The sequence below is a fragment of the Thermobia domestica genome, chromosome 1 (genome assembly GCF_964235325.1).
Source record: "Thermobia domestica chromosome 1, izTheDome1.hap1.1, whole genome shotgun sequence".
In the NCBI taxonomy this organism is placed as follows: Eukaryota; Metazoa; Arthropoda; class Insecta; order Zygentoma; family Lepismatidae; genus Thermobia; species Thermobia domestica.
Genome location: NC_137454.1, coordinates 86,919,115 through 86,934,381, shown reverse-complemented (window position 1 = coordinate 86,934,381; position 15,267 = coordinate 86,919,115). Strand labels below are relative to the sequence as shown.

The 15,267-nt window shown below is 33.9% G+C and overlaps 1 protein-coding gene across 1 annotated transcript in view; it reads left to right on the top strand.

Annotated features, from left to right (window-relative positions):
- The window catches only part of Taf5 (TATA-box binding protein associated factor 5), a 48,863-nt gene extending 39,195 nt beyond the window's left edge, over positions 1–9,668 (top strand). Inside the window, exons 11-12 of the mRNA XM_081760572.1 lie at positions 627–804; positions 9,176–9,668. Coding sequence (XP_081616698.1) covers positions 627–804; positions 9,176–9,387 — 390 coding nt within the window. The 3' untranslated portion in view covers positions 9,388–9,668. The remainder of the gene's footprint in view (positions 1–626; positions 805–9,175) is intronic.
- The last annotated feature ends 5,599 nt before the right edge of the window (positions 9,669–15,267 follow it).

Genomic DNA, 15,267 nt, shown 5'->3' with positions numbered 1-15,267 from the left:
ACTATGGCAGAACACTATGATTCGTAAGGATTCTCACCGACCCATGTTAATAACAGGGGTACAAACTAAAAAATGTCAGTATCTTATTTATATTATGACTTGTTATGAGAAATATACATGGATCAAAAATGACCCGATCTTGGGCATTTCGGGAATTGAATTTTTTCTTTGACTATCTCACCTGACTACACTTACTCCGTTTCGCAAACTTATATTTTTACCTTTACAATTTAATTGTTTTTCTACAAAACTTTTTCGTAAACAATTCATTTTGTATTATTTCATATTATTATTGGTACTTTTATTTTGTTACGTCATAATTTTAATTGCACTTTTTATTATTTATATAATTATTCATACGTACATTTCTCTCTTCATTAATTACTCTTCTCCCTCCTCTATCCATTCCAATCAACCCGTTTCCATTGTGTTTTATATTCTTGCACTTAACTATTTCCATCTTCAGTCTACTAACGTTATCACGTGACTTTGTATTCTAATATGGCACGGTAGTAAACATTCAAAACTACTCTGTTCTCTGTGTCCTGAAAATTAAGTCTCATACAATAATAATTGCTATGGATTCAGTGTCGAAACAGTAATAGAATATCTTTGTTCATTTTCAGGCTCCTATTTATTCTCTGTGTTTCTCAGTGGAGGGCCGATTTTTAGCGTCGGCGGGTGCAGATTGCAGGGTATTATTGTGGGATTTGGCTCATGGACACTTACTTGCTGAACTTTGTGGCCACACTGGAGCTATCCATGCATTAGCCTTCAGTCGGGATGGAAATATATTAACTTCAGGTGAGGATTTGTAGAGGATAGAAAAGTTGAATCTATTTGCAAATAACTGAGCTGTGGTATTTTAGTGATAAAAGAAAATTCTTGGTTTTGGAATTCCATATATTATTTATTTTATTTTACATATTGTGTAAAGGGTTTGCTTTTGTTGTATACACGTTGGATGAAGCAAACATCATTTTTTTTTTTAAATGAAAAAAATCTAGAATGCGTTTTTATCCAGTAATTTATTATGTCGTTTATGTGTGTCGTCAATTTAAGTCATATGTCGTTATGTGAATCTTATACTTTTAATTTATTTAAACCATAGTTATGTTAAATATGAAAAGGTTTTTTGGTAAATAAACCTCTTATAATCTGTAGATCGGGGTGAAAAAGAGAGTCCTATGCATGAGAATAATATTGTAACTGTTTTAAATTTAAAAAAAAAAAAAAAAAAATCTGTTAGCCCAGTGATAACATTGATAATCTATACTTTAAATTAATGATGGGAAATTAAAAAAAAAAAAAAAAGCAATTGTAAATTAAATATTTTTCACACAAGAGAAGTATATATTGCCTATTGTTGTGTTTATATGCTGTTATTGGTTGAAGCAGTTGTCGGGAGGGGAGGTATGAGTGGTTTTCTGTACTACTTTACAGATAGCCAGAACATAAGAGCACTAAAAGTCAATTCACATTCCATTTCTTTGTTGTTTTTTTTTTGTTATAATATTATTAAAGTAAATTTGTAGTGATTTGAAATGGAAAATGAGAACGGAAAAAATCGCCAAAGTAATGCATTCCAATATTAAAAGGACTACATATAAAGTCTTATAATTTATAGAAAAGAAAGATAAAGTGGACTCATATTGCATTTAATAATAATAATAATAATAATAAAGCTGCTTGTGCGGTAGACAAAAGTGTGAGAACTGTTACTAAAATTGATATATTTTATTCAACCATACTATTCAAGTTTATGCATAAACCTACATTGTAGACCAGTGGCGGAAACAAGGACCTGACGCGCTCAAACCTATCCTTCTTATTGTTAGTATAATGATATTAAAAATTGACTCTGCTAGTATGTAATATATTTTATTTGACATCTATGATAATATGGCTTTTCGTATAACTTATCACAAGTATTGTACCGTCATGTTAAAAAACTTATTTCCCAGAGCTTCCTTCAACTCTACATAAGATTTCAACAAAATAGTTATGTGCAATATTATTATTCTTTTGAAAAAAGCAGCTGTTTCTCGTTAGTATATGCATCAAAATTTGTTGTCTGTGGACGCGAGTACCGAGTATTAAAAAAAGTAACAAAATGCTCAAGTTTTAAAATTTTATTTTATTGAGCTCCTACGCAGCCGAATTATTAGCGCACGCGACTTCAAATTCTTCTCTGGTTCTACTCCCAATTGGATCACTAACATTTTCTGGTGTTGACCCATTATCATGTAAGGCCATGGTAGCTCAGTGTCAAAGCGCTCACCTCTGGTGCTTGGGTACCTGGTTCAATCCCAGCTACCAAATGGACCTTGTGAGGGACAACTACAATTGCATCGGTTTTCTCGGATTCTACCGTTTCTTCCCACTTCCTTCATTCCACCGTTTCGTTCAGTAACATCATCTAAGGTATAATCGAGGGACATAAAACTGAAAGACCTAATTTCAGTTTTTCATGATGCCATGAGACAGTTGGAGAACTATGTCAGTTAAGAAGTAGCTAACTCAGGTGCAGAAAGTCAGAAATAATGATACCTGAGAGCTGATGCACTGACGACGCACCACCAGTTGAACTTGCTACTTCTGGTTGCCTATAGCCCTGCATGGATTGTAGCTGCAGTGAGTTTACTACTTCTTTCAATCTTAACTAATTTCATCAGTATTTCAAACCCATATGACTGAGAAAAACTGAAAAAATGCGACTTTTTTGTTATATGTCTGCCCTGCAATTCGACTCACCTGTGTACTGAAACAAAATATCCACCGTGATGCCACAAGAGCACATGAAAGATTGTCTGGCCATGCGGCAAACATTTCAGCCGGTGACACATGGTTAATGCATTGGCTTATAATATATACGTATTCGGCGCAAAATGACTTAAAGTATGTACACGATTGCTTTCATTTAACTTGACTCGGTTCAGCATATCTTTTGATTTTCTTGAAAACTAAATATTAAAGAAATCTCAACTAAAACAAAACAAAACAAAACAAAACAAAAAAAAAAACAAAAAAAAAACGTTGAATTGACTCCGATTGCAGCCAAATAGTTTACTTGTTTGATGAATGCTTTATTTCGTAAGCTTCCAGCAACATAATCAGTCTGGTTTCGATGCAACTAAAAATGAACGAATATAGAAAATGTCAGTGTCGTTAGTAGCTAGATTCAGTTTGACCTTTTAGTAATGTGTATATTTGAACTTTTTATATGGAACGTTCTCAAAATCGTATCTCATGCGCTTTAAACTGTTAAAGCTTGGTAATGAAACGTAAGAGATAAATGCTTGCTAAATGTAGGGTTACAGAGGTTCTTAATCTATATTGACGATTTCGAGATCCCAAGGAAATTCCATGATGCTACCAGTGATACCCTATTTTGTAACCCAAGATTCTAGCTATCGCTTGGCCTCTATCTAGCTATCGCTTGGAGCCGAAGTATCCATTGGAGGAGCCTGTCATACAGTGTAGACGTGTTCAGATGCAACCACTTTTCTTTACTGACTTCCACAGGCTATCCTATCCATTGTATGGGGCCTCCGTTATGCCAAGGCTTGGATGAAGAGGCCGAAAGCGTTATATTCCATCTATAAGGTATTCGGAGATTTTCATTAGAATGTAGGTGAAAGGAATGACACGAATACCTTTGCCATTTGTTGAAGGAAAAGGACCGTCCAGTGAGAGGTACGGCTGGGTGCTTGTCAGGGTTGGCTGGTTTAAACCAGTTATATATATATATATATATATATATATATATATATATATATATATATATATATAACGGTTTAAACCAAAAAACGAAAAATGTTCGTAAAAGTGTAAGTGTTCGTAAAATCTTGATGAACACACATTAGTGGGTTATTACGTTTTACTCCTGTATATTATTTGTATTATATTCAGATCTAAATTCCCCATTCATTACTCAAAGAGCTTATACTACAAAAGCAACTTTTATATATATATATATATATATATATGTTTATGAATGTTTCTTTTGTGATTTTTTTTATAGTTTATTATTATTGTTATGCGATTCCAATCAAAGAAAAATAGGATTCATACACTACCTGGAAAACCTGGAAATCTCAGGGAAATTGATTTTGGAAGAAAAAATCCTGGATAATTCAGAGAAATCGATCATATCTAGTAAAAAAGCTGGAAATATCAGGAATATTGAGTTCAATATTTTTGTATATTTTGAATATATTCAAGTATGGGACAAAAGTACTTACTTATTAATTCTCTTAGTAGGCTTCTCAACTTAATATTTTTCCAACTTAAATTTTATTTATTTTCTTGTGACTCAATATTTAATTGCAATCTTTGATAGGCGAGAAGGGTGGCCATTCTTAAATATATAAATATATTATTCTTAAAATTTATGTGTTCTCTTACTGTTAGTTTTTTCCACTAGATCTGGAAATTGCAAAATTAATACCTGGAAAACCTGGAAAATTCAGGGAAATTGAACTCAATACTTTTGTATGAACCCTGAAAAATGCAAAATATTGTTTCGTTTTAATAATGTTTACTATTGATAAAATACATCGAAATGCCGTACTTTTGGGGGGGATGGGTCATACAAACTCCACGAGAAGCATTTATTGAAATCAGAAGTATCTTTGGTATCTTATTATGTACAAATGGGTCAGAGCCAAAGTGGACTGAAATAATTCGTATCTTTTTTCTTTTTTCTTACTGATATGCAAATTAAGACGTTGTATTTCTTTAACTTGGACTAATAAAAGTTGTAGTGAACTAACTTGGACTAAATTAGTTCTTCTGTACTCTGCAGTATTGTGAAATTGTCCATATGTAATTCTGTATAATGGTTTCACTTGTGCAACTGTTTATCTTTTTGTCATTCTGAAATGACTCTTGACAATTATATTAACAAGTATGTAAAGATCAGTACAACGTATTTTTATCAGAAGTCCTTCGTAAGTGAGTCGGCAGACGTATTGCATTTGTGGCCAATTAGTCCCGGTTTCGAGTTTTAATGGAGAACAATTTCTCTCGGATGTAAAGCGAGAAGCAGTTTGGATTCCGCTTTAAGCTTATGTGATCCCTTTCCGGTTGCTGCATAATAACACCAAGGCAAAACACTTATTTCTGTCCATATATGATATAAATACACAGAGCAAATTATTTAAACCAAAAAAAACCCTCGTTAAAAAAAAGGTTTAAACCAAAAGAACCGGGATTTTGTTTTTTTAAATAAAAACCATGTTTTTTTTTTTTTTTTTTTTTTTTTTTTTTTTTTTTTAAATACCAACCCTGGTGCTTGTCTTTATGGATCCATCCCTATATGTCTTTTCTCCATACATACTAAAAATGTCATGAGGATAGTCTGGTAATAATTGGAATTTGTCAGTTTTTGGCGACACGGTATATCTGTAGCTTAACATTGTAACTATCATAAATCTCTTTCCAGTACATTCTTACGTTCATGGAACCATCTTTAGAAGTCTTTTAACATCAGTTTTTTTCGTAGAAAATTGTACGCGATCTGTTGCAGTCATTGAGATATAGTAGATATCTAGTGCAATAACATATTTTCCATTAAACCCGAATCAATCAGTAACATTTTTCCATCCATCACCCAATAAATGGTGCTCGTAGAGCCGTCGATAGTTTGTGCGACGTTCAGCAGTATGTTTTGGCAAGAATATTTTTGAACACGTCCCTTTCGACTAGTTTCCAAATTCACAACACAGTGCATTATGGTGGGAATTATCTTGAGGAATATTCCAACACGGTTTGCAATCTCTCACTGTGTACGAGGTGAGTAACAAAAGTATGTTTCCTTTTCCCATAACTCTCACAATTTTCAATTTTCGAGTTTATATTTTTGTTTTAATTTTCAATACAATATTAATTTACCCTTATTAGCTTTTGAACTAGGGGAAAACGACACATACTTTTGGTATGCACTTCACCCTGTGACAAGAGCCTGGATTTCCCGGGTAGTAGCTAGTGTACGGCTCATAGCAGGAGGGAGATTGACTCGTTTTCGCCTTACAGGAATCGTCCCACTCCTCACCTTTCTTGCCCCATTGAACATACGTACTTTGCCACTCTTCGACACGATGAATACACCTTCCTTGCACTTTTTGATTATGGCACAATAACTGTATTTGGTATCGGAAAGTGCTTTTATGTAACCTTCCCACTAGGTGTTCATTATTACTTCAGATTCATTATCCAACACAAACGCTCATCGCATACCTGTTGTGGATACACATATCCAATGAATCTGGGCAGCCGGTAATATTCATTTCGCTGCAGGTGGCCCTACTATCGTTTATGAAAATCATACTGTAAATTGCAAATAACCTCTGTGAACAAGAACGTATTAGTCCAGTGGTTTACAGTCATTCCTTAGTGAAGTTTATTCACATACTCAGCGAAGCATTGACCAGCAGTTCAAAGTTCAATCAGTATTAGTGATGGATAGCAGGTGCATTGTATCTTGAAGGAGACACAATGCTCAAGACGATTTGCATCTAGTTTGGCGAGATTGATAGCAGTACGATAAAACACTGTATCACTTAACTAATATTTTAGTGATCATTTTCGCATAAAAAATGTCCTGAACGAAGAATAATTACTAGACGTTAGGGAGTAGGCCCGCATTAGTGATCATTTAAACATGTATTGAGTATCTCGAAGAATTCGTTCAGTCATGGAAGGAAGTCAACAGGACAGGATCCTTGGAAGTAGCCTTGCAAGATCCTTGGTTCAAATGTGCGTCCTGGCAGTATTAATCTTGTCGCGCACTTTAAGTGCACTGGCTGCGTTGAAGCAGAGTTCCGAACAAAACTGACAATATAGATGGAACTGTGGAACACATAGTCGAGATATAAAAAGGTAACAGAACACTTGACTAGATGTAGAATTTCTAGTTCTAGTTGGATTTGAACTTAAGTCCTCAGATTGGGTAACTCGATCTTGCGAGTTGCCACTCACATTAAGTATAGGAAACAAATAGTTCTTGCGTTACCTGTTTGTACTTGTAGCGTGTGTAACTAGGGAATAGTAACTTCAAACTGAGTGAACAGTGAACTTCGACGAACTTTCAAATTCCAAACTCTTTGACGTACAGTAGTTGCAGTCCACAAGAATGATGAGTGGTACGCGCGCAGCCTAGCCTTGACAGACTCCCTCGAATGATTGCGAGCAGGATTATTTTACTTAAACTTACACTTAGCACAGTGCGGATTAAGAAGGGATTAATGTAAAGCAATTTCGCTATCATTATAATCAACACAGGCATATTTATGATATTAAACTTCTTAAATACACAACATGACTGATTAATGAATGCGATTGAGTAGGCGAATTAGTTGTTTTTGTATTTATCTATTAGATGTCTATTGCGACTTGCTGTCGAAATATGTGTATAATGTTGTTTTTCTTATTATTATTACGGAAAAAACATATGTGATTAGATTAGTACTGTGACTAGTTTATATATATATATATATATATATATATATATATATATATATATATATATAGATAGATAGATAGATAGATAGATAGATATAGATATAGATAGATAGATATAGGGTGTTTCCAAACAACACTTACAACGTTTGAGAGGTGATTCCTGACATCAAGATAAGACGAAAAGTATATTCCAACTTGGGTGCACAAATGCTTCCTTTTGGAGTTGTAGGCTGCCGAAAAAATGAACTTGAAAGGCCCATAGCTCCAATACTATGGGACATACCGTAGTCGGGTCAAGACTTTATTTGCGAAATATGTGCTTTATTCAAATATCCATGTTTTAGAATCCTGTTCCGCTACAATTTTTATAGCGGTAGTTTTTGAGTACGTCAAATTATATGCCCGTAGCCAAACTGTCTCTGTAAAAATTGTTGCGTGGGTACCTTAGGATTCTGAAACATGTATTTTTGGATAAGACACATGTTAGTTCCTAATTGAAGTCTTGACCTGACTACGGTAGGTCCTATAATTTTGGAGCTATGGACCTTTTAAAGTACTTTTTTTGTTTTCGGCAGCCTCTAACTCCGAAAGGAACCATTTGTGCATCCAGGTTGGTCTATACTTTTCGTTTTATCTTGGTGTCAGGAATCATTACCCAAACGTTGTCGGTGTTGTTTTGAAACACCCTGTATATATAAAACTAGCCTATTTAACTAAAGATACTTATTACAAATTCATCGAACCTATTCGTAACTGAAACAAATAGTGTAGGTGGTGAGCCAATGCTACACCAGTACCCAGTCGCTTTTTCAAGCTGCAAAGATCAAAAGTAGTAGGCTACGTATGTATAAAAGTATATATGTTAACAATGGTTTATCTTCTAATACAGCGTTTCCCAACCGGTGTGCTGCGGCACAGTGGTGTGCCGTGAATGGGCCGCTGGTGTGCCGCGAGGAATCGAAACAAAATTATTAATTTTATAGCAATAAAATTGCAAAACGTAGGGAAAATTGTATATTTGTATTTCACATTACTATGAACCTCTACTATGAATCTACAATTTTAAGTTTCTTACCGGGTTAGTGTTCCGTACATTTCTAATGTTGAAAAAAGTATTTGTTATAATTGTTATGACCATTATTGCTTCTTTATTGTTGCAGACTATTTCGTAGCTTGAAAATTTTAAATATCATTCAATCCTTTCGACAAATTATCTACATTTGTGTTTTAAAACTAAAAGAGATTTGTTTGTTTGTTCGTTATTTAGAGATCTTCCTTCTTAGTAAAAGGTTGGATACAGCTTTTAGAAAGAAAGCGTATTTTTAGAAACCAAAGTCCAATATTTCATTGCAATTGTTTTCTATTTTTAAATTAGAATGAAAAATAAGCATAATGATTTACCAAGTTGGAAAAAACAGTGAAAGAGCTTTCTTCTTTGTGATGAGATCAATAATCACAGAAAAAGTACCACTGTGTTTTATATTTACAAATAATAATATCTATAAGTGTGCCGCGAGAATCCAAGTAACACCCGTAGTGTGCCGCAAGTTGAAAAAGGTTGGGAAACGCTGTTCTAATATAAACTTTAAAAAGTGTGCAACCGTGCAACATACATTTATTAGCCTCTATATTGCATAATGTAGAAAAATGTCCATTGTTATTTAATATATATCAACAATATTACTACATGTGTCTATTATTGTTGTTCTAGGTTCAATTGACTGCACAATAAAGTTGTGGGACTTCACTCGATTAGCAGAAGAGATGTCACTTGAAGATGTAAATATTTCACATAATCCAGATATTAAGAAAAACAGTGAAACGTATTTACTCAGAAGTTACGGAACAAAGAACTCTCCTATTTTGTGTCTTCATTTTACAAGAAGAAACTTGCTCCTTGCAACTGGAATGTATGATGGGTGAATTATATAAGAATTTTGTACCTACAGTGTTTTATTTGGACTGATCACAGTGACTTAAAAAGCATCTAATGCTATGACAGTTATTTTTTTAAAATTTTATACATGCTAGACTGAAGGAGTAACTAGGAAAAAAAATATTCATATGTGTTATTTCTTTAATAGTAGAGTCGTTAAGTGTAGAACATTTCCATAGGTGCGGCGTACTGAAACAAAAAGTTAAAAGAATTCTGGTATAACGTGGTATATTATCACGTATATTAAATAAACATGTTTCTTAAATTATGCCGTCTCAATTTTTGTTGTTGAATCAGCATATATCATCGTACAAAGTTTTAAAAAATGTTTCGTGATATAGAATATTGTATATTTATTTAAATAATAAGCACTAAAATGTTCAACAAAAATATATGGAAAGTTTTTGTAGTAGGTGTGTTGCTGCTAGCGATCTCATGCTTTTATCAGAAAATGACACCAACGTTGCAGTTATTCGAGGGAAGGTTAGAAAGCTCTTGTCCTCACCATGATAGAGATGAAATAGGGATCTGCAGTTTCGTCCACGGACGCGTGTTTATATATTCACTTCTATTGTCTTATTATTTCAATTAATGGATCAGTCTATTAATACCATCTACATAAAAGTCTGTGAAGTTAAAGGCAAACCAGGTTTCCACTGTATTAATTACCTCATTATCGTACGCAGAACTCTTTATGCCGTAAATGTTCATATTTCGGAAGATAAATTAATCGGAGCCAAGATATGGTGGTTGACAAAGGTTTGTAGCCACATTGGTGCACACAAAAGTGAGTGTTTCTGCTGCTCGGTGTGGCGGTGCATTATTCGTTAGGAGCAACACATCTTTCGAGAGCAACCCCGTCTCTTTGCTTTGACCTTCCGCACCCTGCAACTTTTGAGGTAGGTTTCTGTAATATGTTCCTGTGATAGTAGTCCTTTGTGTAAGTAATCAGTCAAGGTCACATCTTTATGGTGGCAGAACACGAATAACATGACTTTACTGGATGAACGCTACACTTAGCCTCTTTGGAGGTGAAGAACGATGCATGTTTCTATATCTTATTCATTTCTTTGGTTTCAGGAACTAATAAATATACAAAGGATTCCTCCATAGTCACCAATCTGTTTACAAAAGGATCCTTTCGAAGCTCGAAAATGATTTGTACACATTGCACTCCTTCCTGTTTTTGAAACGTCAAGAAAATGGGAAACTACCTTGCTGCCATTTTATTCACATGTAGAATGTCATGTAACATGGTGTGAACGGACTCTTACTAATGCTTACTTGCTCAAATTTCGTCACCACGTTTGGATCTGTGTTCATTGAGGGACAGCATCCTGCAGGCTTGTGCGACTACATTTAAATTCTTTTCCAGCGTTTCACCGTCATAGGATAGACATGCCTCACTATATACAACTGCCATCTCTTCATGTATCGTTTGTGCCGATTTTACGTAAAAATGGAGAATCTAATGACATTCCGATATTCGATTTTGTCCAAGATACTCCCGCGCCTTATTTTCTGGCTGTATCATTAATTCAACAGGTCATGTAAAGACAAAATTTTCACATATATTAGCGAGATGCCAACCTATTATTGTGCTAATTCTTACATTACTAGTACATCTCTATCCCTGTTAGGATAAGAAATTGCTAGTCTTGCCTCGTAGCAATATCAGGCTACATTTATTAGAATTCAGATTATTTTTATTCTCTCATTCTATCACAAAAGTTAAGGAAGAAAAACTGTAGTAACATGGTCAATTTTGTCAGCAACTATTGTAATTTTAACTTCGGCGGCTGTAGTAAGTAAATTGGCTACGATCATTGTCTTTGTTCTATTTTTTTTTCTTCTAAATGTCTGCCGGTACTCACTATGGATACGAGCTCTAATTGGGTGCAAAGAAAGGCGTCAATATCTAAACTAGGGAAGACATTACCACGTGCTTCCATACATTGGTGGTATTACCTTAAGAAATATACTCTTCTTCCAATATTCGAATCATTATAAATTGATATATTCATTTTGTAAATACAAACCAAAAAAGCTTGCCGTTCCAGAGCAGTGATAAACAAAGAGCAATATAGTGGATGGTACATATCTTTAGGTTTCGAAGTCATCTCCATCAGCATCCAACACATTTTGCGAACGTTCTTGCAGTTGTACAATACCCTGGTGATAAAAGTCGGCGGTCGTGGATGCAAAGTAATCCGTGAGTGCGTTCCGCAGGTCTCTTCTCATTTCCGAAGGATCTCCCACGGAGGTGGATGTTGAGGGAATGAAACAAGTAGTAATCTGTTGGCACAAGGTCCGGTGAATATGGTGCGTGGCAGTGTCCCTCAACCAAGATACTGAAGGGTCTCTCGGGACCTCTTTGCCACGTGTGGCTTTGCATTATCGTGCAGGAACAGCACACACTTGCGGTTCACTTTTTGCAACTGTGGAGTAGAGGTCAGCAATATAGTCTGACCACGTGGAAGGAGCTCGTAATGAATCACTTGCCTATAATTCCACTAGACAGAGAGAATCTTTCATGGAGGTGGTCTTGAAGTGTGAAGAATAGTCTCTCGTGGCGACAACCGATGTCTAGTACGCTTTGGTGTGTCATAGCGGACCCACTTTTTGTCACCAATGAGCAAACTATCAAATATAAGTGTGTTCAGGTGCCGAGTGAGCAAGGATAAACTGTCACTCGTTCCTTGTTGGCTATCGACAATATGTGGGGGTACGCACTTGCTTAACTTGTATGATTTCACTATCCCATGTAAATGCAGTCTGACTGTTTCAGCGGAAACAAGGAACCTTTCTGCAAACGTTAGACTACTGTCATCAATGGATGTGTTCAGGGCCTCCTCATCCAACACATGTAGTCGTCCACTGCGACGTTCATACGAAAGGCTCCCGAACGGAATTTCTGGAACCAATACATGGCGGTACGTTCACTTTAACATTATGTCATTCTCCCTAAATGCCCGGCGTATGTGGCGACTTGATGTAGCAACTGACAAGCCCACTTTAAAGTCATAAAACAAACACATGCGAACAAGCTGCTTCAATACCTCCATTTCTCTTCGACATTAGACAAGCTATGATTACTATAATGTACACAACGTGCCTGTATTACTGAAGATTGATGATCATCCTAACTCCTGATCGCTTGGCAGGCACGTGCGTCATTTCATTTCCTCTGTACGCGCATGAGTAATGAGACCTCAAAAACGGCAAGAACTTTTTTTTCGTTATCTCGTGTATATATATATATATATATATATATATATATATATATATAATATATGTGTGTGTGTGTATGTATGTGACAGAGAAATCAGATTTAAAGAAAGAAAAAAAAGTTGATAAGAAGGTGCCGATCTTGCGTACCACCAGAAAAATGCACTGGCTTCGTGTATTACTGCTTAATTTGCAAAGGCAAAGAGAGAGAGAGAGAAAAAAAAAAAGACTAATGATAATACAACCTTTATTCATCAGTATATTTTAAAATCACAAAACTTACATAATAGTACAAAAGTAATACGTATACAAGTTATTCACATCCCTATATACATACCGCACTTGAAAAACCAGAATAAAAATATCAACAAAAGTCGCAAATATAGAAACAATTCTTTTTTACATATGTATATATATATACAAAGATCATAAAAATATATATTTCCATACAAATACTTTTTTTCCTCTTAATTTTGTGTGAAGATTTCTTATTTCAAAAGACAAAATTATTGCAATAGTGAAATTTTTATGGATAGCATGTAGTATCAAATAATATCTTAGAAGGTTAGTAATGGGTCCATTAAAAAAAAAAAAAAGTTTATATTATTTAATGTGGTTTAAAAACAAACAATTGTTGAAAGATATATATGAGTATCCTTCACACAATTTTAGTGAACATTTGTTTCACTTGAAAGAAAAAGTACACAGCTTGTACTGTCACATACAAAGCTGTTTCATAATTGACTAGATTTTGAAATACCACTTAATTATTCAAGTTATACATATTAAATGTTATTACTGGTAAATTCGACATGCTACGTAAAACCATTAAAAACTATTTTTCTAAATGATCATTATTCATAGTAATACTTACACCGTAACTGGTCAGATTTCACCGTTTAAAACTAAGAAATCCATTCTTAATCCGAAAAAAAATTAACTCCATGCGCAGTTTTCAATCTGCAATCTCAACCAATCTACCTATATATATATATATATATATATTAGTAATTCTGACTAAATAATAAGTTTTACTGTAATTAGAATGTCCATTTGAAAGCTGAATAACTGTTCACATAAAAGTTCGAAAAAAAATCTCAACTTTCGAAATATTTCTCCCAGACCATCGATATTTGTGAAAAGAAGTGACTCAATTCGTGTAAGCTTTCGAAATATTTTCAGTTTACTCTGATTCCTAATCATCGACATTCATTTTTTTTTAAACAAAACACTGAGCACTTAAACCATCCCATTTCCTTTGTTTTTCAATAAATGCTCATAAATTGAAATCAGTACTCGTGTCATTTAATGAATACATACAAATCAAGTATTAGACTCATCACAATTAGTGTACCGTCTGTCCTTTATGTAACAAAAGTAGCAATGAGACAATGGCTTGTATATCGGATGGAAAAAGAACAAGCTCTGACTTAGTGTATCATGTGTCAAATGGCTCAGAATACAATAATTTTTGTTAATTTAACAATGGTGAAAATTGAAAAAAAGGAAGTATTAAGCATTTACCTTTATTGTATGGCCTCAGGAATACCTAGGAATATACAGGAATCAGAATTTTAGGACTGTTCAACTTTATCCTGCTTTATTGACAATGATGGTATCAAGAACTAGTGAAATATTTTAGCATTACTTTTTTCGTGGCACAGTAAGATGCGTCAATTTAGATAACAGTGATTTTTTTTTTTTTTTTTTTTTTTTTTTTTTTTTGAGAAGTTGTAATTCATACAAACACATTTCAATCTAATTGTTTTTCGTTTATTATTTAAAGATTATTATTCTCATCACTAATACGAAAACAGAAAACTAAAGCTCATAAGTCCAAAGATGTCACATCCTAATAAGAAAATATCTAAGTGAACATCTGTACATAGTGTTTATAATACATGCTTCCATCATTGATTGTGTGGTCAACTTCGGTTATTTTGGAATATATTTCTCTATACAAAATCAATCCGAAATACATTAATTTGTGATTTCTAATGCGAAAACAGGACAAAATTTACACAGATCTTTTTCTTGAACACACTTTTTCACTGATTTCTGAATGTATCCATGACCGATGTATATGTCTTCCATTTTGTTGATACAAGTACGGAAATCTAAACTACCGTAGAATACACTCAAATTCTTGTCAATGTACTAAACGGAAAATCAAAAGTTTAAATTTTTAAATTACAACTTCGGAAGAAAATGCATTCTATATTCCCTGTATAATATCCCATAAATTAACTGAATAACATTAATATCTGTACTTATTGTGTAATCTACGTAATTTGAAGATTAAACATGAAAAAGGAATACTACGCAACACAAAAATATCGTAATCGAACAGTAAATACTGATTCTTAGAAGTTATCAGTAAAATAAATTATGACCACTGATAATGAATTAAAGTGGTCTATTGAATATTTCTCACATTGTGGAAAAATTGTCTTCAGTTCATTGCATGTACTATACGTAACGTGGTCTTATTTAAAAAAAAATAAATAAATAAATAAATAAATAAAAATAAAAAAAACTTGACCAACGACCTCACTTCTCTTTGAAAGATCTACTCTTACCTACAGTTTGAATTAAATCAAACAAAAAATGGATTTTCTTCGGCCAATTGAGATGTTTAG